Source organism: Penicillium argentinense (genome assembly GCF_028826775.1).
Source record: "Penicillium argentinense strain IBT 30761 chromosome Unknown utg000001l_segment0_segment0, whole genome shotgun sequence".
Classification (NCBI taxonomy): Eukaryota; Fungi; Ascomycota; class Eurotiomycetes; order Eurotiales; family Aspergillaceae; genus Penicillium; species Penicillium argentinense.
The window spans coordinates 539,919-565,765 of NW_026622660.1; the positions used below are offsets into that span (position 1 = coordinate 539,919).

A 25,847-nucleotide genomic window follows, 5' to 3' on the forward strand; every position below is an offset into this window, starting at 1 on the left:
CACCAGAATCGTAGAGTATTGCGTGCGTCCCAAGTTGCCGGCAACAAGCCAATCGCAGAAATCGCTCACAGCTCAAAGGGGACGCACATGACCAATATGTCCTTCGTAATTACTGCTCCATTGCTGCTATAAGCCAATCGTAGACGACAACCGCAAGAAGTAATCGCCCCGACGAGATCCCCCCTTACAGTCGAACCCACTCGCGAACTCCAAAACCGCCAACTCGCCTTCCGCCTTTCTTCCGCAACCACCCCCCAAAACAACCCCACCATGTCCGAACACCAGTACAAGTTCAACGTCGCCATGAGCTGTGGCGGCTGCTCTGGCGCCGTTGAGCGGGTCCTCAAGAAGCTGGAGGGTAAATCGACTTCGCGTGTGCGAATGCCCGTGGCGCACTGCTGACGAATGTGGTACAGGTGTCAAGAGCTTCGACGTCAATCTCGAGTCGCAGACCGCGAACATCACTACCGAACCGACCGTTTCGTACGATACCGTGCTGGCCACTATCAAGAAGACCGGCAAGACCGTGAACAGTGGTGAGGCGGATGGCAAGATTATGAGTGTTTGACGTGGGAGTGGGCCGACGGCAACGGGCTAAAGACAGTGAAGCCCAGCGTCAGGCTTCAGCTGCGATTCCATGCGGCTGGAGGACTCGACGTGGGACTGGAATTTTCTTTCAAGAACCCTGGAAATATGACTATTTTAAGCGAGACCACCCTGCTCATACTCCCCGTTGGAGTCTCGGGCTCTATCATATCAAATACTACATCCTGAGTACAATGGCCCAGAGATCAGTAAGTAAACACGGTATAAGAATATTCTAAAGTGACTACGTTATCATAAGAATTGAAGAAACGGAATGTCGGCATTGAAAAGTGCCATCAGCTGGTATTGAAAGCCATAACGATGTGGATGGGCTGTCATAAGAATAGCCGGGTATCATAATCATGTCGGGGCGCTGAAAAATGCGAAGGAAAAAAAAAATTTCCCCAGATAAGTTTCCACCTCAAGAGAGGAGAACGCAAACGAAACCATTCGACCTAAAACCACTCGGCAACGCCCGCCCACGCCAGTTCAGAAAGTAAAAAAAAGGTATCAATATGTGAAAAAATCGCAAATCGCAATCCGCAATCAACCATGGCATCAAGATAACGGTCGTCCGTTTGGCATTCCGTGCTGCAAGAGTCTGTGATTCAAACCCGCGGCACGTACAACGGCCGATTATGCTCGAGCATCTGGGAAGAACGGGGGTCATGAACGTTACTGGGTCGATGTTAGCCTGAGAGACAAATCTGACAAAAGCTCCCATTGCGATATAGACGGATGAGAGTTGGCTGGACCTATCTTACCGCATCGAGCCGAGCCTGCTTCCGGGGCCTCCATGAATGGCCGGGGAGGTCCACGAGATTGGGGGTCATCAGACACAGGATCCGAGACATGGGAGATCGGGTCGCGAGTCCTGCTGCCCACGAAGGACGCTGGGGGCTGGAACTGTACCGAAGAAGTTTGTTCTGCATATATCTCCCTGGAGACAGAGGGACTGTTGGAGACAACGGGATCGGGGATCTTGGTCCAGGTGGATTGGTCGAAGTTGCCTGGAGCTGGAATTTCCCTTATGCGTTGCTGGGCTCGTGGGCGCTGAACATATCCGACAGGAGGAACCTCGTGGAAGCCAATGGAGCGAACAAAGCCGTCCGCATACAGCCTCCCATCCGAGGCAGTGGAAGAAGCTGGAAGACCACCAAATTCAAGGGCGTGAGAAGTTCTTGGGATTGGAATTCGGCCTTGACCATTATCACCAGAGTAAGCAGGACCAGAAGGACCGAGACGAGAAACTCCTGGAGGAGGTCCGGAGGAACGGTTATTCGAGATGAACTCGTTGGTTCCCGGGGCTGGATAAGGGCGATACTTCCCCGATTTCTCTTCATAGACCGTAGAAGGAACTGTGGTCAGGAGATAGTCTGGACGAACTACTTCATGGAACTCATCGACAGGTTTCCAACGAGGAATCTTGACGTATTGCCCGTTCTGCACGCGATACTCGAAGGGCGGTCCATCAGGATAGGAAACTGGCCCCATGGGTCGTGCGATACGAGGTTCGGAATGTAAATCCTGGCGTAAGTGTGAGAACGATAGATCGTCCGAGCCTTGTGGGGGGTAAGCCAGTCGTCGTCTCTTAGGATCAGGGCTGCCAGCCCGCGACGATGGAAGACATTCCGGGGTTACAGTCCGGAGGGCCATCCGTTTCATGCTGGGCGTGACACGATCTTCCAGTCCTCGCCCTGGATGAGCAGTCTCGATCGAGGGCAGTGGGCGGTCCTGAGTGTGCAAGTTGCTTCCCGGCCTGGATTGAGGAGGGTTGGCGCCCTCACTGCAAGGTCTGAATTGGCCCTCCCTGGTGAGAAATTGCTCCTGATGTCCGCTCGCCGACACAGGCGCACCGGCGCCATGGCCTGACAGGGCGGTTGGAACCCACTCCGTACGCGCGTGAGGGACTGCGTTAGAACGGGGCGCTGAGGGCAAGAGATTCCACGAGGCACGGGGGCTCCGAGTCAAGAGATGGCTGTCAGCGAAGTTGTATGTACCACCAGTAGTTGACTCCTGTGTTGTTAGTGCAAGTCTTCCGCTCGACCCAAAGTGGTACTGGTGGGACAATGCCCGTTGTTGACCTTCCCAAGGAGCACGTTTGTCCTGGGTGTCTACTAGTAGTACTGGCCCTTGGCCGCCTTGAGTGATGGCCAAAGATGGTGCACCAGGGCTCAAAGGACGAACTCGACCACAGTTCGAAGCAATTCCAGAGGCTACCTCCGCAGTCTGGAGCGTAAGTTCACGGTACCCGGTAGAGTGGGTTCTTTCGGGCTCAGGGATCGCGGGGTGTCTTCTGTCAATGCGGGACTGATCGATGTTTCCTACTACGGTGGAATTGGAGGCCGGTGCGTCCATACACGCCTGATATCGGTAGAAGCCTCGACGATCGCCAGTCTTGGTGGGCTTTTTGGACACGAACTGAAACTCAGACGGGGCCTCTTCGGATGGTTTGCGTTTGGGATCCAGTCTGTCAACGTTGGCGTTGATCGGTCGAGGTTGGATCTTGTCGGGCTCAATAGGATTCTGCCGCTCTCTTTGATCATGGGTTTCAACATCGCGATTGTTCAACTCACGCAATGCTTCCTCAAGCGAGTCCTCGCTCCATGCATCCTCAAAGGAGTTCTCGCGTCCATTTTCGTCATTCCCGCGCCATTCCATGAGCTTGGCGAGAGTGGGCTGTTCCGTCACTTTTCTTGCATCAACCCACTCGTATTGATTTTCGAGTATCCAATCATAATCGGTGTAAGTATGCCGAATATGGGCCACCACAGCGAGATGCACTCGACGGTTCAACGAGTGTTCAAACGCGGTACCTATTTTCCCACCGCCCTAGAGTAGTAGAAATTAGAGACCTGCGACATTTCTCCATTTGGCCTACCAAGTGTCGATGGACTTACTTTTTGAAATGAGCGCTTGATAATTTGATTCAAATCATCCGCAGGGATATTTGGGAACATGTCTTGGATCGTGTCCCTTGCCTCAGTATTGAGCGTGACTTGATCTTTATCTGTATCAGAAAGCTCCTCCAAGGCGGTAGGAGTGTTAAGTGGCACTGCCTTGCCTGAATCCGTGAGATAAAGGCCCAAATCGTAACAGACCCGGTTGACCACCGCGGTGGGGAAGTGATATCCGACCCGATGCACTTGAATCGACAGACGCGTCAAAGCGAAATTTGGATTGTCGTGTGAGGTCTAAATAAAGATGAGAAGTAGTCCAGGACGAGAAATAGAAACCGGGATTCTCCTACCGAAACCGCAAAGATACGGGATCCTTCTGCCCGACATCTGTTTTTGCAAGTCTTGGTCAAGAGGGGAGTCCCAGACGCGACGAAGGTGTAGTTTGCTGGTGGCTCGACGTCAAGATAGATCTATAGTTCTGTGAGATACCAGTTCCCCACTCCAAACCGAAGCTCGGAGAATGTAGGCAAAAACATACCGAACTCGCAAGCCGATGCTCCTTTACTGGCTTTAGATAGCCCTTCCAGAAAGCTTGATGCTTTCGGGCCTTTCTTTCAGTGACAGCCCGACCGGGGGAGTGCCTGGTCGAGGCCGCGGACGAGGCAGTTCTATTTTTCACTCGGGCCATGCTTCTGGGTCGGTTCCACTGACACAACTGGACAGAGAACCAACCCTTCACAGCATTCTTTCTGGGGACGAAGTCGGAGGAGCTCGCAAGGATCGGAGGCGATTTGAGAATCGGCGCGAGAAACTGCGAAACCGGAAGCGTGAAATGTCGGGAGCGGAGAAGTGGGAGAAGGTGGAAGAAATGTGGAGGTGGGAAAGTGGTGACGATGTTGGGGGAGTTGGGGAGAGGAAGAGGCAGAGAGAGTTAAGGGCGCGTCCTGGGGAAGATCGCAGGCAACGGCGTCGAGACGCGCACGTTCCGAAGGACCACGACCTCCCCGAAATTGAAATTCCGCAATGGCGCGACGAAGCCAGAGCGACGAAGCCAGAGCAGCGAAGCAGGTGGGGGAAGGTGCAAGAGCTCGCTGCCCAAAAGTCGAAGTCACATGCTCCCAATGGGGACTAGTGCGGGCCTGATATGCCTACGCTGACTTGCGACCTCCGCATGCCCTCCGCCGACGCTTTGCCCGAGTTGAAGACTCAAACGCAATGGCTGCTCCCGCCCAGGCAATTTGGGATCCGCTGTCGGTCCTTCATGCTTACCGTCATCTCTACCGCCAGGGCCTGAAGGTCATCCGATACTCGAAACCGAGCCGCTACGTGCTACGGGCAACTCTGCGGACTGCCTTTCGAGAGACACCGCGCGAGCAGTTCGACGCGTCGCGAGTTGCCAACACTCTACGCTTCCTAGAACGTGCAGCAGACACGATCGGGTTCGAACACCGGATTGTGAAAAACCTGCTGGTAACTCGATATTGGGAAACTACTCCCATTGGAAAGGACTCGCGCATGTAAGTCGGCCATGGCCCCATCGATACCTGCGGAGTGGTGGAGCATTAGGATCATAACCGTGCCTCTCTGACTTGGTCTACAGTCTTCGCAATTTGGGACTCGGCAACATGGAAAGCCGACTACGTAAAAGCGCCCACCAACACTTCGATCTGACACTCGAGCGATTGAATGAAAGCTTGGGAACGTGCCTGAGATAATACTGCTTCTTGGTCTTTCGCCTTCCTCTTATCCGTCGGTGATGCGAGCCTGATTTGCCGCATCCCCCTACATCCTGCGTTGGGCGCCCATACCTCCCTCAGGCACGAATCCAGAACGAGGCGACAAAGCAGCTCTCCCGAAAGGGTTATCCAGCCGCCTGAGCTCGGCCATCCTGGAATCCCATCCTCCTCTGCGGCCATGCATCATGGACCGTGTCTCACTCTGTCGCCACCTACGCGCCGTCACATTTTATGCCCAACCACAGTCATCTACATCGCCGGACCTATGGGAAGCCCCTCTTAAACAAAAGGGAAGGGGAGGGGGAGGGGGGCTGCAGAATCCGAGTCTGGCAGCCCTGAGCCTCGGACAATTCCTCCAATTTCCCCCAAATACCGGAATTGGTTGCAGGTCGACACATAATCAGATAGGTTGCAGGAAGCTGCAGATCGGTAATTTGTGGGGGGAATTGGATCGGTCGAGAGTAGAATATCAACAATGGCACCGACAATTTATGCGGGCTATCTGTCAGTAAAGAAACCTCAAGTCAAAGACGTTTTTCGGCCTGCTGGGCCGATCTTCAAGTAGTGGCCACCCTTCCCCTGGTCATGTGGAAACGAGACAGTAGCGGAAAGGCAACAAACCGTAACTTTGCTAGCGCCGATCCGCGGATGATTCAGCAGACATCACATGCCAACAGCCAACAGCCCTCAGGCGGTTTCGATTTCGATGTCGATTTCACTCTTACCACGTCCCAGGCCGGTGACTGTATCCGATGTGATCCGTGTCAGCCCTCCATGAGCAGCTTCATCACGTCGCTGTTGGTCGAACTCGGAATCCGCTCCCCCCTCCCCCACCCCCAGGACCAGGCAGAGTCCTCCCGGGCACAAACAAAGCCGCCCACCGACGGAGATCCCGTTCGCGACCCGGCCCAGGATTGTGCTGCATCGGACTTGCTTGGCGCAAATGCAGGGTCTCTGCGTGGACCTCCCTTCTTTCCAACTCTACTGAAAGATATGGATGGCCGAAGCTCGGAGCCGGAGCGCCGTCAACCCATGCCTCACAATAGCGACCTCCCCAGCCAGCCGATCCCGGTCACCGCAAATTATCCCTCCCATAACGCCCGATCTGTCGATTCGCATACCACAGACCGGATAAACATCCAGTCCCAGAGTGGCCAGTTGGCAGGTTCACAGGATGAGCTGTCAAGTACACATGCTCGCTCGAGGCGCGAGTCGCAACCTGAGTCGGGGCAGGCCCCGAACGGTATAGATGAGCTGGGCCAGATGTCACTACCCGCTGATGATGGAATGGGATGGCTTCGAAAAAAGATCCATGCGATTCGGGATTTGGATCTCGACAATAATGAGAAAGCACGCATGGTTCATGATCTTATGACGGAGAAGTATAAATCTTGCCGCGTTACCATACCGAAATCTCCGACTTTAAGCCCTCCACATATGCAGCATCCTGCCAGTCCGCCAACACCAGCAGTATTGAGACTCTCGCCAGATCCATGCCCGACAAAACCCACCTTGGATGTATCAACCCTTGAATACGAGAACCAATTCTCGCTCACAGTCGAGGACTTGCAACCAACCTACGTCCCACGAGTGGAACCGGAATCACCTGTGGTCGAGGCTGGTGAGGAGGACCCGGATACGGAGGAATTGGAGGAAGCCTCTTTGGGCTGCCAGCATTACCAAAGAAACGTCAAGTTGCAGTGCTTCACTTGCAAGAAATGGTACACCTGCAGATTTTGCCATGATGAGGTTGAGGATCATCATTTGATTCGCAAAGAAACAGAAAACATGCTTTGCATGTTCTGTGGACATGCTCAGCCCGCAGCACAAAATTGCCGGAAATGCGAGGAAACAACTGCACAGTATTACTGTGATATTTGCAAATTATGGGACAATGACAGCAAGAAAAGCATCTACCATTGCCATGACTGTGGCATTTGTCGCATCGGCCAAGGACTTGGGAAGGATTTTTTCCATTGCAAGGTGAGTGATCGCGTTTCGCAATATGAGCCCAACCCGGGGCGTGGTTCCTCGCAATGCTAAATAAGTTTTAGACATGCTGTGTATGCTTGCCTATATCTATTGAAGATACTCATCGATGCATTGAGAGATCCACACAATGCGACTGTCCCATCTGTGGTGACTACATGTTTACTTCGCCAGAGACTGTCGTTGTGATGCGATGCGGTCACAGCATTCATCATAAGTGCCTTTCTGAATATTCCAAAACGTCTTTTCGCTGTCCAATTTGCAGCAAGACCATCACCAATATGGAATCAACGTTCCGAAACCTGGATCGAACAATCGAAAGTCAACCGATGCCCGCGGAGTTCACTGATACAAAAGGCCTTGTGTATTGCAATGACTGCGGTGCCAAGTCAGTTGTCAAGTACCATTGGCTGGGACTGAAGTGTGATTTGTGCGAGTCTTACAATACAGCTCAAATTCGCCTCCTGCAGGGTGACATATCCTCGTTTCTTGAAGAAGAAGGTGTCAACGAACCAGCCTCTCGTACACGGTCATCGTCTCTGCATGCCGGTGAAGAAGCATCGACATCCTTGGCTGCGCTACACATGAACGCAACCCCGCCTTCGCAGTCTCGTCTGAGTGTTCCTAACACCACGGGTCCCGACAACCGCTTCGTCTCTTACAATATGACCCACGGCCGCGCAATCTCACCGGTGGTCACCAATTATTTTGGTCTTCCAGCAGAGCGCGAATCAGAGAAACCGTCGTCCTTGCCATTTTTCGGTAACCCACTAAGATCCGAGGGCGATACAGACTATGGTGCTTTGAACTTTCTAAGCAAAAAGCTGAGAGACCGTTATGGCTTCCTCGCAGGCGATACGCCAGCAGCCGAAGAAACTAAAGAGTTTGAAGAGGAGGAGGAAGAAGAAGAAGACGATGATGCCGCAGAATCTTCGATCTCCTCCGGTTCAGAAGAGGAAGCCGACGACGACGACGAAGACGATGGGGTTGAGCCTATCGACCTTTTCGGCCACCGATGATCCAAAACGTATCTAGGCACTATAGACTGCTCATCATATACCCAAGCATCGGTCCTTTCTATCACCCATAACCAGTACTCTTCGTCATCGATTTGATCCTCCACCGCCAGTGCACCGCACACTACTTTGCAAGCTTAGACTGCAAAGGCGGATGGTCATTGCATGCGGTTCAATGACCCGCCCGACGCATAATTCGAAGCATCATCCCAGAACCGCAATCGATTTTCGATCGCGATTCTATTCTTGGAGACCCGGAGCTCTGTTTGGGCCATGTCTAACCCAGTTCGGGCTACTCCATTCTCAAGGAAGAGAGATAACCGGGGCCGACAAGACATGACGCCCTAGCGGCTTAGGTGTTGCGGGATACACTTGCCGCTGTTATTGGTTCAACAGAAGGCATGCCTATAGAAAAGCCTGCCTAAAGCAAGGCGCCTGCATATGTCAAATTTAGAAGCCTGCATTAGCCTCACGACGAAATGAAAGCATTTTCTCTGCATCTGACACTTATTCTTAGGGTCACCAGACACCGTTCTGAGCTAGCAACATCGACATCATACAGGCGATCTTTCGGGCTGAAAGGTTTGCAAGCTTTTTGGAGAATTTTCCAGATGAGAAATAGGAATCTTCTCTTCGTTCTCCATCGCTCGTGCTTCACGTTTTTCAGAACCACCTTCGCACTCACCGGCCTCGACAAAGTCTAGACCGCCAAATATCTTCTCCATTCGCTCCAGTGAAACACCCTTTGTCTCAGGGAGAATAAAGTATACGGAGATCTGAGACTATGATTAGCCACCTCGAGGGATTCTCCCGGGCATTGATCTAACATACTCCGGCTGCAACATTAAGACCGAATAACAACCAATAGCTGTGACCTCCGACCTTGTTATTAAACGAGGGCCAAGATTGCGTCAACAAAATGAGCCAACAAGTCTGACCCAGCATCGAAAGACCGAATCCCTTCGGAATGTCAGTATGATTAGCTGGTATGATGGAGCCATAGCAATCTCATTAGATTCGACTCACCTTATCGCGCACATGCTGTGGGAAAATCTCGGAAACCACTGCGGCTGCAATTGGACCGTTAGACCAACAGTACGTCAAACCGACGATGAACAACATGGCTACTTCCACAACTGCTGCAGCTTTATTGCCATTTGAGGGAAAGGCAGTCGTGAGGCAAGACATGACCAAAAGCGCCAAAGCTTGGATAGCAAATCCAACAAGAAGCAGGCCACGCCGCCCGAATCGTTCCACGGTGAAAGTATTGACGAGAACAATGAGTAATTGTAGAACAGCTTGGATGCCATTGATGGCTAACGCTTGAGATCCAGACTCCCACCCGAGACTTTGATATATCAGAGTGGCATACATAGTCAAGGAAGCAATACCACCGCACTGCCAATAACGTAAGTACTATTCCCATTCGACTCCCTGGGGTAGATGATCCAAATACAGCATACCTGTTGTAGACCCGCCGCATAGAACCCATAAGCAAGCCGTTTCCGCATACTCTTATCCTTGAGCAGCCCGATATACCCAGGATCGTATCTCTTCCGAAACTCGTGGCTCGCAACTAGCTCATGGAACTCTGCACGAATGCGTTCATCGGTAGGCGCGCCCGATCTCAACCGAGACAGCACCTTCAAAGACCTTTCGGGCGTCTCCGGATACTTCTCCAGCAAAAACCGAGGGCTTTCCGGGTACCAAAACGAGACGAAGATGAAAGCCAATCCGATGGGGATTTGAATGACATTGGATACCCGCCAGGCGATATTGTAAGGAGACTTGTGGAAGGACATGCCATACCCAGACCAGAAGGCGATGAGAGTTCCGAGTTGGTATCCGAATTGCGAGACGGTGCCGACGAAGCTTCCTCTCAGCTTGGTGGGGGCGCATTCAGCAACATAGAGGTTGGTAGCGATGTAAACACAGCCGAAGCCTAGGCCACTGGGAATGGTTAATACAGCGATCTCTAGACGGGGTGACTATATCCATGGATGAGAGACGCAGCTAAGGGCTTACTCACGTCAGGAGTCGACCTAGGATCAAGACACCAAAGCTATTAGGGACCACCTGCACAATCCTTCATTCATGTCAGTTCGTCGCATTCCTGGCCAGTGATCTATGGCTCCCTCACACTCCGATGATCATAATGCAGATGGAGATTCGCAACGCCCATAAACGTCCCAGCCATCCTGCGAGTGAACCACCAAGCCATAGCTGTGCCAGGCCTATGTAGTGTTAGTTGAACTTTGGGTAGAAAAATGGGCCTAGACATCCCAGACACTGGGTATATAGAAAGAAAGGACTTACCAGTCATAGCCCAAGGAATAGTCGCAACCAAACCAGATTTGTTGTCATCGATGTCATAATAGTCAATAAACTGCTTATCGGCCAAGATGACCGTCATGATGCCTGCATCATAGCCATTAAAGCAGGTCGAGAAAACCATGCCATAGAGAAGCAGTGCCGCGAAGCTGGGAGGGGATTAGCGAGTGCAAAATGAGTTTGATATTTCACACTTCGACATCCAGATAACAGCAGTCCTTACCGGTCATCCTTGGGAAGAAACTTCTCCACGATACTCATCTTGTCGCAGAATGTGTTACGTCGAGACTATACGTGAAGCCAAGCACAAGGTCCCACGCAGCGAGGGTGTGATCGGCGTCGTGGGTATATATACAAGCTCAGTGCCAAACCCGGAGTTCCAGTACCCCACATCCGGACCGAAAATCTGGAGTACATGACGATCGGCCTCTGCGGGGGGAGTGCATACCTTAGGATATTGACAGGCGAACAATACCGGGCCCGGCATCGGCTTCCCCGCCGGAGCGTCTCCGCCGGAGTCTTGCCATTCTGGCCATCCCACCCGGGGAACCCTCCTAACACTCCTTACGGATAACTGGACCGCGACGGTGGGATGGACTCGCAGCGCCTCCGAACGTGAAAACGCCCGGGAGGGCTCTCCGAGCCTCGGGATGTATAAGGGCAACGAATGCTCAGGTTAGGTGCGCGATTGGGGCTGGATCTTGTCGATTGGACAAGGTGACAATGGAGTATCCCCAAGAAAGGTTCCTCGCGACGACGTTCATCCCAGGATCATTTTGGGCGCGTCGCCGCGAAGTGGTTCGGGCGCAAACACTACGGCACCAGCTTTTGATGCTGAAGCAGACAGGACGATACGAGGCGTTCAAACTACAATGGCATCCGAGCTACGCAGAACCTCCCACCGTCTATCCCATTCCCAACCATCAATTCTGGGACTCCGATGTCGCGAAGTGGATCGAAGGCGCCTGCTATCTGCTGGTAGATCAATTTGATGAAGAAATCGATGCAGCCGTGAGAGAGCTAGTGCAGATGATCCGTGGTGCGCAGCATCCTGATGGGTATCTCAATATCCATTACTCTGTGGTGGAACCAGGGAAGCGTTTTACCAATTTGCGCGATATGCATGAGCTGTGAGTGACCAAATACATATATCACACTGAAAAGCTGGACCTGAGGTATGATCGCTGACAAGGGCCCGTCGCAGGTATAATGCCGGCCATCTCATTGAAGGCGCTCTCGCCCACCATCTCTTTTACAAAAACGACGAGATGCTAGCGCCGATTCTCAAATATGTTGATCTGCTCGCTGCTGAGCTGGGGGCCCAGGAAGGACAGATTCCCGGTTATCCTGGCCACCCCGAAATCGAATTGGCTCTTTTACGTCTTCACAGATTGACTGGAGATCCGAAGCATCTTCGCCTAGCACGATTCTTCATTGAAGAACGAGGAAACCCCCACGGCGGTAAAGAGAAACGGCACTACTACGACGTGGAGGCAGAGGCCAGAGGAGAAAGCGAACATGACCTGCCCATGTATTTTCCTGCTGCGAGAAGCTACTGGTATGAGCTGATCACCCTGAGGGCTTCCTGTATCTTTATTTCAGGCTCTGACAATCAAGCAGGTACCAGCAAGCACATGTACCAATTGCCGACCAGGAGACTATTGAAGGGCATTCAGTGCGGGCCATGTATCTCCTCACCGCAGTAGCCGACCTTGTCCGAATTTTCAAGCCAGACAGTGAGCTTGGCGCCAAATTCTTACCGGCCCTTCATCGACTATGGTCGAATATGGTGGAAAAGAAGGCCTATGTGACTGGTGGCATTGGCGCGATGAAGAAATGGGAAGGATTCGGTGGTGATTACTTTCTTCCCCAGGGAACAGACGAAGGCGGATGCTATGCAGAGACTTGTGCAGCAATCGGTGTCATGATGCTGGCTGAACGCTTGTTGCAGGTAAGTACAGACAGTCCATTCCGGGGACGCACTGGATAAATTTTATTCGCGACTGCTCACAACATCTTAGTTCGAGTTGAAAGGCGAATACGCTGATATGATGGAGCTTTGCCTTTACAATGCGGTATTGACTGGAATGAGCTTGGATGGTAAAGCATTTACTTACGTGAATCAATTGGCGTCATCAGATCAAGATCTTTCTCAGCGCCATGAGTGGTTCGAGTGTGCTTGTTGTCCCCCGAATGTGACCCGAACTCTGGGATTTCTGGGAGGTTATATCTGGAGCCATTCCATGCAGGATGACTTTGTAGTTGTCAACGTGCATCTGTACACTTCTGCGAGTCTAAACCTCCAAACTGCCGAATCCACAGTCCAGATTACGCAAACAACGGACTGGCCCTGGGATGGCGATGTTACCTTCGACGTCAAGACCGAAGGACCGCAGATCAAGCTCGAGTTGCGACTGAGAATTGCAGGTTGGGCAGCATCCTGGCAAGTCAGTTTCCTAGCAAGACTATGAAAATCATTGCATCCCGCCTAGCTGACTTGGTACAATAGATCACCCCTCGTCCCGACAATCTCGACATCCGGGATGGATATGTCTATTTGGATCCAGCCTGGGTACAGGCGCATGCACAGTTCCGATTTTCCTGCCCCATGCAGCCACGCGTTGTTCGGCCCCATCCCTTAACGATGCAGCCTGTGGCATACGTCATGCGTGGCCCAATTGTGTATTGTGTGGAAGATGTTGATCACCCGTGGGAAAAGAATCATTTCAAGGTAATGACCTAATTATGCATACACTCGGAACGAGTCTTGGTCGAGTCATTTTACTGACAATCCGCAGCGGACAATTTTCGACTCAAGCGTGCCTCTGCGGGAAGAAACTCGATCTGAGCCAGATTCCTATGTCGCTCTCATTGCGGAGAAAGGTGTCTACGGAGATTTAGATACCTCTGAATGGGAGGATAGGATCGTCGCTGAGTCTGGGGGTGCTATTGCGGGGGAACCGAAGGATCTTTGTTTTATCCCTTACTATCTTCGAGCCAACCGAGGTGGCCGAGGGCAGATGCGAGTTGGACTGCGGCTTGCTTTCTGAAATTCCGACTTGTAGAGGATCATTGCTCTAAAAGGTACGATCTAGAGTTGGTTGATCAAACGAGTCATTGTATTGTGTAGCTTGGTTCTAATCTACAAGTATGAGAGCATTTTGACGCGGTTTAGGTGGGGTTCTCATTTTGAGATATACCTTCAGTCAGAATAGAATAAAAGGGCCCTTTTCTTGCCGTATTGTTCTTGCTGAAGTTTCTAGTATGATGACCATAACTGTCGCTATCTGTCGCTATCTGTCGCTATAACGTAATCCACAAGCGAGCCGCGAATACAACCGAACCGCGAATTTTTACCACGCATATGCACCTATATACACAGGATTTTGTCCGTCGGGTGGGCCTTTCCTGTCTGGGCTGCCGCCGCTTTTATGAGGACGATCAGGCTCAGGCTCACTGAGTAAATCTCACCACGGGCTCAAACTCATTGATCACTGTCACAACTCGTTAAGTTAGGTATTCTACCCGACGGCAAGTCAGCACCTACCACTGCTGCTGACCGCCTGCTCTGGACTGACGTCACATGAAAGTGCTCATGCTCCTGTCGCAACATTTCTACTTCAGCCTTAGTCCTCCATCAATAGTCGTCTTGCTTCTCTAGCTCTGCCTCCTCCCGGTTTCCTCAACCACCCTATTCCCCCCCCCCAATTCAGCCAACATGCTGCCTCTGTCCCCATCAACAGAATCCTCCTCCTCCCTGGATACAAAGGACGCCGAGTCCGCGAAGACTTTCGGTAGTCCCGAGTCACTCTCACCGGTCGAGGCAGCGAGGGACTGTGATTCGCACCTGCCATTCGAAATCCCGGGTGCTGTGGTGTTGTCTGCCCCCTCCATTTCTACACTTCGACAAACTGCGAACGATGTCTATCATCAAATCAACTCCGACACGTCTTACTCGAACCAGTTTATTATCGTGTTGAACCTATCCCGACAAGTGCAGGAGCTTATCGGTGGAGATCGAAATCCTCTTGAGGTTCCCTACAGATTGACTCTCGACACACAGCACCAGCAAGGGGTTATTCGAATTATGCCCTCAAAAGCTCATGAGCGCGTGACACGGTCATTTTCAAATAAACTCGTGCTGAAATTATTCGAAATGGGAATTGATTCAGACGATTACACTATGAACTCGGCCTCCCGGTACTGCGGAAATTCATGCGAGAAAGAAGCCGACGAGTCTCTCACTCCGTTAGGAAATCCTTCTGAAGATAACGACTGGCCTTCGCTCGTTATTGAAACTGGTCTTTCTGAATCAGAGGCACAACTACGAATTGATGCACACTGGTGGTTCTCAAATTCCGGCTACCAAGTCAACATGGTTATACTCTTTCATATCCAGAGATCCCCCGAGCGCAGAGTCACCTTGAAACTCTACCACCTCAGACCTACCACCCCCAGAATCATGCGTGGACTACAGGCAGAGGTCGAGCACTCTCTGCTATCTGATCATACGACTCCTCAAACAGTCTCCTCAACAGCGCTACGACCTCACTTGGCGGCCAAAGAGATTACCATTACCTCAAGAAGTGTTAAGAATGCTCCACTAGAGCTAGAGTTCGAATCCGTCATGCGCCGCCCGCCCGCCCCAAACACGAACGAAAGAAATATTATATTCACTGCTGAGGATCTTGCTACGTGCTGCCGCTACGCCCTTCCAATAGCTTGAGCATGTGATATCCTCAAGAAATGCTCCACTGAGGACCTTGCTATATGCTACCGCCCTATCTTTCCGGAAGCCTAAGCATTATCACTACATGTATTATTAGGACTTTGAATTCAAAGCTTGGTTTTTGACAGATATCCACGTAGTAGTTTATTTTATTAGGTTCAGGACTCCGTGGCAAAACCCTGGCAAATCGACGGCCAAAAACGGCCTCACTTGCGGCCGTTTCTTACAGCCTACTTGTCGTCTGCTACTTTAATTGAGTAGTTAAACACTATACTTGAGCGGTCAGATTGTTAGTGTGAAACGGTTGAAACTTTTCTATTTGAATTATGATTAGTGAGACAAAAGATAAATAGGTTAGTATTACACTCATCTTACTCGGTTAAATATTTCGCCTCATTTAGTATGTTAGGTCAATTTCTAAGGGTGTAAAAAAATAGTGTAGGGAGCATTTGTTTAAATACATATCTCTATTAAGAATAGGCAGCAATAGCATTATTGTTACGGACAAGCCGTCAGCAACCTGCGAGGGATGACGACAGCCAACCGAACCCTCAAGAACGACAACACCTGCAGGAGTCACGTGTCGTCCCCAGCTGATAAGTTCCCAGGAGCAGAACACGCGGCACGATAAGCTCCTAGGAGCAAGAAGGAACGTGTAAACGGCAGTCTTACACGATCAGGACCAGTGATCAGTCAGGGTGACTAAGGACAGCGTGTCCTTGTGGCGGGCAAAATCCGGTGTGTATAGGTGCATACGAGGCCAACTCTTTATTGGTGGGATAGGAGATATTGAACTGAAGGAAAAAAACGTAAACAGGGTTGTGCTAGCGTGTCGCGTTTTATTGGGCCCGCTTACTCGGGCCATTCGTCTCGAACGGGCGTAGTAGGCAATTCGAGATAGGCTCAGTGAGCAAATAAGGTCGATTACATAATAAAGACTGACCAGGTGGGTAACTACCGAAAAAAGTGAGGTGCCCCGACAAATACCCTGACCAGGTCAGGCTGCTCGCTCAGGGGCGTGCTCAATACTACTCAGTGAGCAAAAGCGGCGAGGGGATGAGCACTAGAACGGAAGGAGAACGCCAAAAGTTAGGGGACATTATCTGGTATATATGCAATTTGAAGCTTCTTCAACCACGAAAAGATAATCAAACTGGACTATCTAAACGACAAATGAATAGCTATTTATTAGGACAACTCCTAATAGTATGTCCAATAGTCGCGCAGCCACTGCAGCGTTGTGGAGCTCGCTTGCGAGGCCTTGGTGTAGGCTCATCAACCTGCTCGTTAAGCTGCATATCAAGCTGCTGGATCCGATTCTGACCTTCCTGTATAAACAAAACAAGATCATCACCTAGAATAGCACGCTTCCTTGCCTTTTTCTTTATTTTCCGCTCATTCTCGGCCCGTAGAACCTTAATTTCCTGTTGAAGAAGAAGGTTCGTGTTCATTGCCATCTGTGCAGCTTTTTCAAGATGTTGAATATGAGATATTGGACTGCTAGAAAGCTTTCTTTTTTGAAGGCTTCTCTGTAGACTGCGGACCTTGTGATCAAGTTGGCGAGGATTCTGAGGTATTTGAAAAGCAGAGGAGATTGAGCTTTCGACTTCAACAAGAGGTGGCGTTGGTGTGCGAAGTTGGAAAGTAATCTTTTCAAGGACTCGCTCTTCATCAAGTGGCTTAAGTCATGCACCCCTGAAGCCGCTGCATATATTCTCCCTAGTGAACACCTTTTCGCGAGCAGGTGGATAGAGAGATAAGAAATCCTCCTTATCAATATGATTGTTGCCAGCAATCATCATCCCTTCCACTAGTTTTCCATATGCGCGCTTTAGTGGGCCAAACACACCAACATCAAGCGGTTGTAAAAGATGAGAGGTATGAGGAGGCATACAGAGACAGATAATTGCATTCTCTTTGCAGAAAGCATCAAATTCTGCAGTCAGGTGGCTAGAATGGCCATCAAGAATAAGCAACCGCTTTGCACCAGTTGAATGGTGTTTAGAATGTGGTTCAAACATCTCTTTTAGCCAGTGAAGGCCTATTTCATCTGTTGTCCAGCCATTCTGACTTCTTGCAATAGCATAGCCCTTATTAAAAAGAGCAGATTCTTGATACCAAGCAGCTTGTTGAGATCCTGCTTTTAGGATAATCCATGGGGGGATATAAGCCCCCTTTGAGCTCACACATTCAATGATTGTGACCCATTCACGATTTCCCTGAATAACTCTCCGAGGTCTTTCACTACGCTCCACCGCAGTGATGACCTTAGAGGTTGAGCAGAGTCCTATTGCAAAGCCAGTTTCATCAAAGTTCCAGATATCATCCTCATGGATGCCATGTTCTTGAATAGCTTCGCGTACGGTCGCAAACCACTGCTTTATGACCATTGGATCCTCCTGCTTTGCACGTTGGTATGATATGCGCCGGTTATATCGTGTACGCAGCGCTGGGTTGCGTTTGACAAAGGTATATGCCCAGTTGACACCAATAGAGGCAGTAGAATCCTGTGTACGCTCACGAAGCAAAATCTGCGCCATTCCACGCAGAAACTCTTGTCGAATTGATTAGCCCCGTTTATCTGCATCTAGCAGTCTCTTGGTAAGGACTTCTTCTTCAAGAGCTGTTAATTTATGGCCGTTGGCGCGTGTTTCCGACCGTGGGTTGATACCAGCAAGCCACTCGCGAAGGGTGGTTTCAGGTACGCCAAATATCTCAGCAGCTTTCAATCTTGATTTGACTTCTTGCTTTTTATATGCAGAAATAGCCATCTGCATGCGAGCTTCTTTAGATAGAGGCATTTTGTATGAAAACGATGAAAAAAGACGCGTTGATGAATGTTGATTCGAAAATCGTAGTTGGGGAACGCGAAAATTCGCGGTTCGGTTGTATTCGCGGCTCGCTTGTGGATTACGTTACTGTTTCTTATGTGATGTGATGTTGACTCCTTGCTCTGGCTGAAGGGCGGACCACACAGAATGTGATCGATCGTCGGGGATGATGACCTCACGACGATCAAAGAGCAAACATGCTTTGATCGTCTCAGTCGTCCTGAAACAGCGACTAAACCGCTTTCAACCGCGTGGCTTAGCGTGTTTCTTACTAAACATTGCATACAACTCCGTTGTGTCCTTGGCACTATGGAGACCACGCAGAGTACATCGACTACAATACGATGACAGCAACAGAAAAGACGGATGGTCACTAATACCCGACACAACAGCTGTAGACATGACCAATAATGAGAAATACCTAGAATAGATGTTCTGACACACTCTGCTTCCACGGGCTTTTCAGGGGATACGGCTTAGATAAGCGCGCCTCCTTCTGCTTGCGGCCATCGGATTCCATCTGCTTTAGCGATAGTCTCGACTATTTTCTGCTTTCGTGCTGGCGAGTCTGTTGAGGCGCTCGCCTTTCATCCCTTTCTGCTCCTTCTTTCTCTCCCTTCCTTTACCATGAATGAAACTCCTTTTCTTGCACTCTGAAACGAAGCACAGATCCCTCCGCAACCCCGGCCGCCCTGGCACGAGCATACGCCTCGTCCTCAGTTTCAGGCTTCTTAGATTGCCCGACCCTATCGAGATCCCCAGACTTCAAAGGGGCGCAACACGTGTGTCTGCACTGCTTCGCTCCCCGAGACTCCGTCACTCCATCACCGTGGCGCGCCTCTTTGTTGACAGCGCTCCACCGTCTAATCAATCGCTTATCAGTCGCCTGCTGCCCCGCTGGGCTTCTTGACCCCCTGCACAGCGTCGCAAGCGGCTTGCGGCTCGACACCAAGACGATGATGCGTCGCAACTCCGATATCGAGATCCAACTTCCAGATGCTGGCTCGACCCCCCTTTCCCCGGAAACCGTGAGCGAGCCGGACGTGGAAATGCTTTCCGGCGAACCCGCACCTCAGCTGACTCTGCCGCCACACATCGCCGCTCGCTTCTACCGTCGAAGCAGCAAGGTCCGGCGCGGATCAACCGCCTCGTCGCGACGCAGCTCTATTTCCTCCCTCCATTCACACCATTCGAACGCCTCGTCCAATGGCTCGACCAGCGCGGACCACATCGCCCAGCACCTGCGCCGGACCACCATCCTGGAAACCCGCAAGGCGCGATTGGCCGACCGCGCCTTACATGCTGAGAAGGTGAGATTGCGTGCCGCGCTCGCAAAGGCGGCCACCCGGAATTTGCACATTGAGGAGCGAGCATTGGCAGCTCAACAGGCCCGGGAACGCCTCCTTGCAGACATTGCGGCTAAGTGTGAGGATCAGGTTAAGCGGGCCAAGAAGAAGGCCGAGGATCAGCGGGAGAAGCAGGCCGCGGAGTTCGCGCGCGCACGGCTGGAGATGGCAGAGAAGTTTGCCGAGGCTGAGAAGCGACGGACCCTGTACCAGCAAACTCACCGGCGCCAGCGCACCAGCAGCCTGCCTGCGGCGGAGGAGAAGAAGATGGCCCGCGCGGTGACCAAGTCGCTTACCCAGGATGCGGCGGCCCGCAAGATTCAACGGGTTTGGAGAACCCACCATGCGAAGGCTGTGATGCAGGAATTCAATGGGTTGAATCTCTCAGTGGAACGAGTCCGGGAAATGTCGTTCGAGGAAGTGGGAGCCCTGCTCTCTAACCGCGAAGTTCTGAACACCATGACCAAGGTTCTTCGGCTTTGTGGACTGCAGGATATGGAAGGTGGTGCGCTGGGCGAGCGCGGCGCGGTGCGGACGTTCCTCAGCACATATCTGATTGTCACGCATCCCGCGGAGGTTCTGAGCGGAGACGGCGAGCAGGAGCAGGATCTCATTTCCAAGGCGCGCGAGCTCCTGGTGGTCTTCGACCAGGTCACTGGGCTGCTTTCATCTGGCTGCTGCTCTCCATCTGTGATCACGGTGGATCTTCAAATGCTGTGCGAGTCCCACAATGTCTTCTTCTCTGCATTCCATGCATGGAAATCACATGATTCAACCGTTTTGATTGAGATTATGTTGGCGCAATTCATCGAGCTGGAGCTCATCTGGCAGACCGTCAAGGACGACCAGGCCGGCGGAGTTGCGGAGGATTACCGCCAGGGCATTCGACAGAACCAGATTCTCCTTCTGGCCCGACTGAAGCGGCTCGCGGGATCGGACCGGGCCATGCAAATGATCCGCACATCGCTCAAGAAGGCCAAGCGAGAGAAGAAGCGGTCGTCCTCCAAGCAGGCCATTCCTCGATCGGCCGAGGTGGCTACGGCGTCATCGACCGACGTCTTAACTGAGAGTGTCACATCTCCCATTAGCGAATCCTTCAACAACATCGATGCCGCCGTTCTCCAGGAGCTGGATAAGCAGCGGACGTCGCCGCATGAGCGGTTCACCAAGATCCTCACGGCCCTTCCGGACAACCGGGAGCTGGTCCATGAGCTACTCCTCAACAAAGAATTCAAGATCGAGGAATCGTCCTACACGGGTCCTCGCAGAAGCATCATGGAGCATATGTGCGAACAAATGAGACAGGACGTCGAGGCTGGCCATGGCACTGGTTGGACTGTTGCCATGGCCACAGTGATCCAAGACCGACTGCTTCGATCACTGCGGCCCGGCAATTCCCTTTACGTACTGATCAGCGAGGTGCTGGATCCAAAGCTTGTCGAGAGCCAGTGCAAGGCGGGCTCATTTTCCTACGACAATTTCTTCGACTTTATGAACACCATTTTGCCACGTCTCTGTGCTCCATACCGCGATCCGGCTGTCAAAGAGTTCGCCGAAGACACCTCCGGGGATGCAATTGACCGCTTGGCCAGATTGATGGGTATCATCGATCTGCTGTCGCTGGACCACACGAACTTTATGATTCAGGTTGCCGCGCCGCAATTGATACAAGAGGCGCCTGGTTATGAACAGCGGACGTTCGATCGAGGCGTTGCTGATGGGTCAATCAGCCTGGGCAAGACTCGAAGATTCTGGCGAACTCACCGCAAGATGATCGTCGACGAAATGAAGAAGCGAGACCCAGAGAATATCCATGGCGAGCCTTGCCCGCCTGCTACACGGGTGTACGCTCATGGTCTCGCAGATCTGGTTCTGAGCAATGGAATAGTCTCCGAAGATTTGATTCCAGAGACGCTGGTTTTGGACCACCAGCGACTGGAACGCTTGCACGCAAAGGCATTTCAAATCGTAGCGACCGCATCCATCCTCTTGACTGCGAAGAACCTACTCAAGCGGGATGCTCGGTCCCAGTGGAAGCCTGAGGCGGACCGAATCATGTCCCTCGACTTCAACGAGATCAGTGCCGAGCGTGTCCAGTCTATTCTCGAATCGACACACCCGATGCCGCCCAACGCTAGCGCGCAGCTGGCGTCCACCATCCGGCGGGTTCTTGCACCAGTCGCGAAGGCCAGCTCTACCGCCGCACCGCAGGCCAGTGTACAAGTCAACGTGAATACTTCCAGAATTCCAGCAACTGAACCCAATGGGAGTGCTCCATCTGCACCCAGCTTCTCAGACCCGGTTGCCCGGTTAATTCTCTCCCGTCTACGAAGCCATATTCTCTCGCGCCTGAGCGCCTCCAGTGCCTCGGAGCGTGTGAGAGCAACCACAACCGCCAGCCAGAGCCTGGCTGGAGCCGGTATGCCCGAGTTTGTGAATGACGTTGGAAAGCTTGTGGATGAGCTGGAGAAGGTGCGGGAGGTGGATTGGCTCTGTCATGGAGCAGTTTACGATCGTCTATATGAAGAAGGTGTTTCCTCGCAGTAGATGGCGTTTATTTCTTGTTTCTTGTTTTTTCGGCAGGAGCATTGGCATTAGAGATATACTATTTATAATGGGGCCTGGGACATTGGTTCCTCTTTTCTGTTATTCGGTGCTTTGGCTTGGATACAAGGGCAGATTGCCAGTCAATGTGAATTGAAATTGACCACGGATATATGAAGTAATGAATTTGGCGTGTAAGAATCCGACTTGCTTTCCCATGAATAACACTTTCCAAGAGTAAATCATATATCATGTAGAAAACGTGTACCAGGTGGTGCGAACGTTGGATATACTACTAATCCTATTTGGGATGTCTAGATCTTCGAACTATCCGTGGCACCAACGCTCCATATTTGCCAGTAATCAAAGTTCCCTTCCACCCTCTTCTTGAGCAATCCCACCCTTCGACTTATTTTATCGAAAGCTTGGCACTTCAACATATTCACTAGAACTTTTGCAAGGAAAGATAACTTCCCCAACGGAGCAGTCGAAGCACCCGCTCTTTCCAACCCAAATGTCACTCTTTTCTCAAATCGGCATCCAGCCCAAGATGAACATCGCCAAATCTATACAAAATTACATGCAAGCTAAACTTTGCGCAGGTAACGGGACTGTCTCTCCTGGCAGCATGCACGGCATCCAGATCAAATTCACTGTTGTCATGAACGCCTCAAACCACCAGATCGGACCAAACGAAATCGATCCCGAGACCATTTTATCCGAAGTAGTCACACTTGGAGAAAAGATATCAGCCTCTCTCAAGTCACAGCTCACGGATTTCCAATAAAGCCGTCTTCGAAGACCACACCCTGCAATGCTCTGGCGCATGATCTACGGATCTAACCTGATCGAGCGCGCAAGCAGCGGCCTGAGATTACCCAGAAGCTATGCATGGCAATTCTTCGAGGAAAAAGGATACCCGAGGAAATTAAAGAGACCAATGCAGAGCTTTTGGAGTTAAAGAAACGCCTAAACCAGAAACTCCCATAAAATGACGGTGTCTTGCGTAGTCGTCGTGAGATTGTTCAGCATGCCAAGGCAGCCGCATCCATGATCAACGAGTCCTGTATGCGCGAGAAAGACCTCAGCAAAGAGGTCATCCTCGAGGCCCGCCGCATCGTCGCATGTAAAGTTGGTAGAGCCGATACTCCATGGACGGATTACAGCCGAGCCTACCGTTCTCATGAAGTCAGCGCTGGCTTTCATGCATTTCCACACCATTCCCAATTATCTTACAAGATGAAGACAATGATACGCGATTTAAATTCGGACCTTCAAAATGCCGTCAAGACTAGCAAAATCGACCGTACTGGCATAACATCGAAATATGCCCATATCTTCGTCAACATCCATCCCTTTATCGATGGGAATGGGCGTACGTGCCGCTTGATCTTAAGCTCCCTGCTATTGTAGCTCAGGAGTTTTGTCGTCTGTATTGGTAACACTGAGGAGAACCGCTCTATCTACCTGAATATTGCTGCCAGTGGATCGGTGCTGGAAGTGTTGTACGAAGATTACGATGACGAGGAGAAGCCCAAAGCGTATGGAGTGGGAAGATCCATTGTATCTCGCGTGGGAAGAAGCATGGGTAATCTTCTATATGTGCTTGCTTATTGAATATGTTATGGTGGGGTTTTTCAATGTTGCATGCTGTTATGTTCTAGGCATTAATGCAGATTCACTTCGTTCTTCTACTACGTACCTTTGTAGTACGAATTCAGTGAGTATTAAAGCGTAATAATACTCTTGATATTAGCTGCCTGGTCCCTAGCTCATTTCCTAGCCTGCAATTGAAGGAGTCAGGGTGGTAGATCTTTGTCGCACTAGTAAATGGGTAGATGACGGATAGGTGACCAGGTATAAGTCGGAATAATTATCTTCAGAAATAGAAGATGCATAATAGAGATCGAAAAGAGGGTATCAAACATTGAAAAATTGTCATATTGAGGTTGACTACTAGCCAAGAAATTCTGGAGAAGTCAGCAGATGTGGTTGCATCAATCTATATTTTGAAATGTTTGACAAGATTCGTCCTGTAAGTTCAGGATGAGCTTAATTTTGTGGATGGAAAGATTCCCAGTTTTGGGTTTCCATGGAACTTTCCTTTTTCTATACACAGCCCAAGGTATTCATTATGGGATTTGCTTTTTTCTGTGTGGAAAACATGCGATCTGTTCGCCAATGGCCTTATCTTGATCTACGATGTGGGCATGTGTAATCCCGTTCAGGCGGTTCGCCCGAGCAAGCCAACCCCACACCGCGGAAATTTCCCCTCCGCCACCCTAAATCGACTCCAACCTTCCTCCTCCCCTCAGATCCCACAGGGAATTACCACGCCCACCATGGCCAAATCACAAATCACCCTTCTTTCCGACCTCACACCGCCCTCCCTCGAGCGAACCTGGCTAACATCACCCCACCCCACTCTCCCGATCGTCGCAACTTGCAGCTCCGACAAGACCGTGCGAGTATACTCGCTCACAAACTTCAAGCTCCTCTCCACAATATCAGGCGGACACAAACGAAGCGTGCGAACCGCAGCTTGGAAACCACATGTCACCGGAGAAAGCGTGCTAGCGACTGGAAGCTTCGACGCGACTGTCGGAATCTGGCGACGATGGGATAACTACGGGAAGAACGAGAGCAATGCGGCCGAAGTTGAAGAGAGCGAAGCAGCCAGCGACGAAGAAGACGAGGAATGGCGATTTGCCGTCCTCCTGGACGGACACGACAGTGAAGTGAAATCCGTCTCGTGGTCACCATCTGGAATGCTACTCGCGACCTGCGCGCGGGATAAATCAATTTGGATCTGGGAGGACCTGGACGACGGCGACAACAATTTCGAGACGGTAGCAGTGATGCAGGAGCACAGCGGAGACGTGAAGTGTGTATCATGGCACCCGACGGAAGAGTGCCTCGCCAGCGGAGGATACGACGACACGATTCGACTGTGGCGGGAGGACCTCGACGATTGGGGACAGGTTGCTTGTATCAAGGGCCATTCCGGGACAGTATGGTTCTTAGACTGGGAAGGGCCCGAAAACACACCCCGTACATCAGCGGAGCAGGACACCTCCTCTTTGACCAGCGCATGGCGGTCACAGCGCTCATTATCCGGACCGCGTCTCCTGTCTTGCTCGGATGATCTCAGTATTCGAGTTTGGCGCCGGCTTCCAAAGGAGTTTTCCCAAATGGGTATGTCCTCGTCTGCGGCGACAGGGATTCCGAGTATCATTCGGCCTACGGGGGCGGATGAGAACTGGGAAGAAGATGCAGTATTGCCGCATGCTCATGAATTAGCCATTTATGCCGTGGCTTGGAGTCGGAGGTCGGGACTTGTTGCGTCTGTTGGTGCGGATGGGCGAATTGTCCTGTACGAAGAGCGATTTGTGACGGCCACAGACTCGGAGGCTATGGAGACGGAGCCTCCCATGTTGAAGACGGAATGGTCGATTATTGCTGTTGTGGATGGGGCGCATGGAATTTATGAGATTAACCATGCTGCTTGGGCGAAGCGTGCGGATCGGGGGGCTGTGGATGAGGCAGAGGAGCAGGAGGTGCTGGTAACTACTGCGGATGATGGTAGTGTGAAGGTCTGGACAGTCCAGCGGTGAGCACGAATGCGATGGAATCATGGTATATTGAATAATGTATACACCTAAAGGTGAACAAATCAAAATACAGACAGGCACAAACCCAGACGATTATAAAAAAAAAAAAAAAAAAAAAAAAAAGGAAGCTCAAAGCGATCCACGAATTTCGAACCCCCAACTTTATCCCGATCTCTGGGTACGGTGATGAATCAATCGATCTGAGAAACACCATCTCCCTTTCGGTGTT

The 25,847-nt window shown here is 51.3% G+C and overlaps 10 protein-coding genes across 10 annotated transcripts; 8 read left to right on the forward strand and 2 right to left on the reverse strand.

Annotated features, from left to right (window-relative positions):
• Positions 1–270: 270 nt before the first annotated feature.
• Positions 271–568, forward strand: N7532_000156 (copper metallochaperone ATX1; the record flags this gene model as incomplete). Its single annotated transcript, XM_056612660.1, has 2 exons — positions 271–358; positions 417–568. The coding sequence occupies 2 exons, from the start codon at positions 271–273 to the stop codon at positions 566–568; spliced, it is 240 nt and encodes a 79-aa protein (XP_056479884.1).
• Positions 569–1,260: 692 nt separating this feature from the next.
• On the reverse strand, positions 1,261–4,173 carry N7532_000157 (DUF2293 domain-containing protein; the record flags this gene model as incomplete). The annotated part of the gene is made up of 4 exons (XM_056612661.1): positions 1,261–3,417; positions 3,486–3,779; positions 3,836–3,955; positions 4,024–4,173. The coding sequence occupies 4 exons, from the start codon at positions 4,171–4,173 to the stop codon at positions 1,261–1,263; spliced, it is 2,721 nt and encodes a 906-aa protein (XP_056479885.1).
• Positions 4,174–4,317: 144 nt separating this feature from the next.
• N7532_000158 (uncharacterized protein) lies at positions 4,318–4,617 on the forward strand (the record flags this gene model as incomplete). The annotated part of the gene is made up of 1 exon (XM_056612662.1): positions 4,318–4,617. The coding sequence occupies one exon, from the start codon at positions 4,318–4,320 to the stop codon at positions 4,615–4,617; it is 300 nt and encodes a 99-aa protein (XP_056479886.1).
• An 83-nt stretch (positions 4,618–4,700) lies between these two features.
• N7532_000159 (uncharacterized protein) lies at positions 4,701–5,200 on the forward strand (the record flags this gene model as incomplete). The annotated part of the gene is made up of 2 exons (XM_056612663.1): positions 4,701–5,002; positions 5,086–5,200. 2 exons carry the CDS (start codon positions 4,701–4,703, stop codon positions 5,198–5,200), a joined length of 417 nt encoding a protein of 138 aa, XP_056479887.1.
• Positions 5,201–5,806: 606 nt separating this feature from the next.
• On the forward strand, positions 5,807–8,229 carry N7532_000160 (RING finger and CHY zinc finger domain-containing protein; the record flags this gene model as incomplete). Its single annotated transcript, XM_056612664.1, has 2 exons — positions 5,807–7,204; positions 7,276–8,229. 2 exons carry the CDS (start codon positions 5,807–5,809, stop codon positions 8,227–8,229), a joined length of 2,352 nt encoding a protein of 783 aa, XP_056479888.1.
• Positions 8,230–8,647: 418 nt separating this feature from the next.
• On the reverse strand, positions 8,648–10,818 carry N7532_000161 (uncharacterized protein; the record flags this gene model as incomplete). The annotated part of the gene is made up of 9 exons (XM_056612665.1): positions 8,648–8,661; positions 8,912–9,002; positions 9,058–9,186; positions 9,253–9,624; positions 9,690–10,176; positions 10,256–10,312; positions 10,367–10,460; positions 10,543–10,706; positions 10,781–10,818. 9 exons carry the CDS (start codon positions 10,816–10,818, stop codon positions 8,648–8,650), a joined length of 1,446 nt encoding a protein of 481 aa, XP_056479889.1.
• Positions 10,819–11,280: 462 nt separating this feature from the next.
• On the forward strand, positions 11,281–13,607 carry N7532_000162 (glycoside hydrolase family 127 protein; the record flags this gene model as incomplete). The annotated part of the gene is made up of 6 exons (XM_056612666.1): positions 11,281–11,687; positions 11,762–12,115; positions 12,178–12,508; positions 12,579–13,004; positions 13,067–13,288; positions 13,356–13,607. The coding sequence occupies 6 exons, from the start codon at positions 11,281–11,283 to the stop codon at positions 13,605–13,607; spliced, it is 1,992 nt and encodes a 663-aa protein (XP_056479890.1).
• Positions 13,608–14,275: 668 nt separating this feature from the next.
• N7532_000163 (uncharacterized protein) lies at positions 14,276–15,283 on the forward strand (the record flags this gene model as incomplete). Its single annotated transcript, XM_056612667.1, has 1 exon — positions 14,276–15,283. One exon carries the CDS (start codon positions 14,276–14,278, stop codon positions 15,281–15,283), a length of 1,008 nt encoding a protein of 335 aa, XP_056479891.1.
• A 3,790-nt stretch (positions 15,284–19,073) lies between these two features.
• Positions 19,074–22,010, forward strand: N7532_000164 (IQ calmodulin-binding motif domain protein; the record flags this gene model as incomplete). Its single annotated transcript, XM_056612668.1, has 1 exon — positions 19,074–22,010. One exon carries the CDS (start codon positions 19,074–19,076, stop codon positions 22,008–22,010), a length of 2,937 nt encoding a protein of 978 aa, XP_056479892.1.
• Positions 22,011–24,349: 2,339 nt separating this feature from the next.
• cia1 (iron-sulfur cluster assembly protein CIA1) lies at positions 24,350–25,621 on the forward strand (the record flags this gene model as incomplete). The annotated part of the gene is made up of 1 exon (XM_056612669.1): positions 24,350–25,621. The coding sequence occupies one exon, from the start codon at positions 24,350–24,352 to the stop codon at positions 25,619–25,621; it is 1,272 nt and encodes a 423-aa protein (XP_056479893.1).
• Positions 25,622–25,847: the final 226 nt, after the last annotated feature.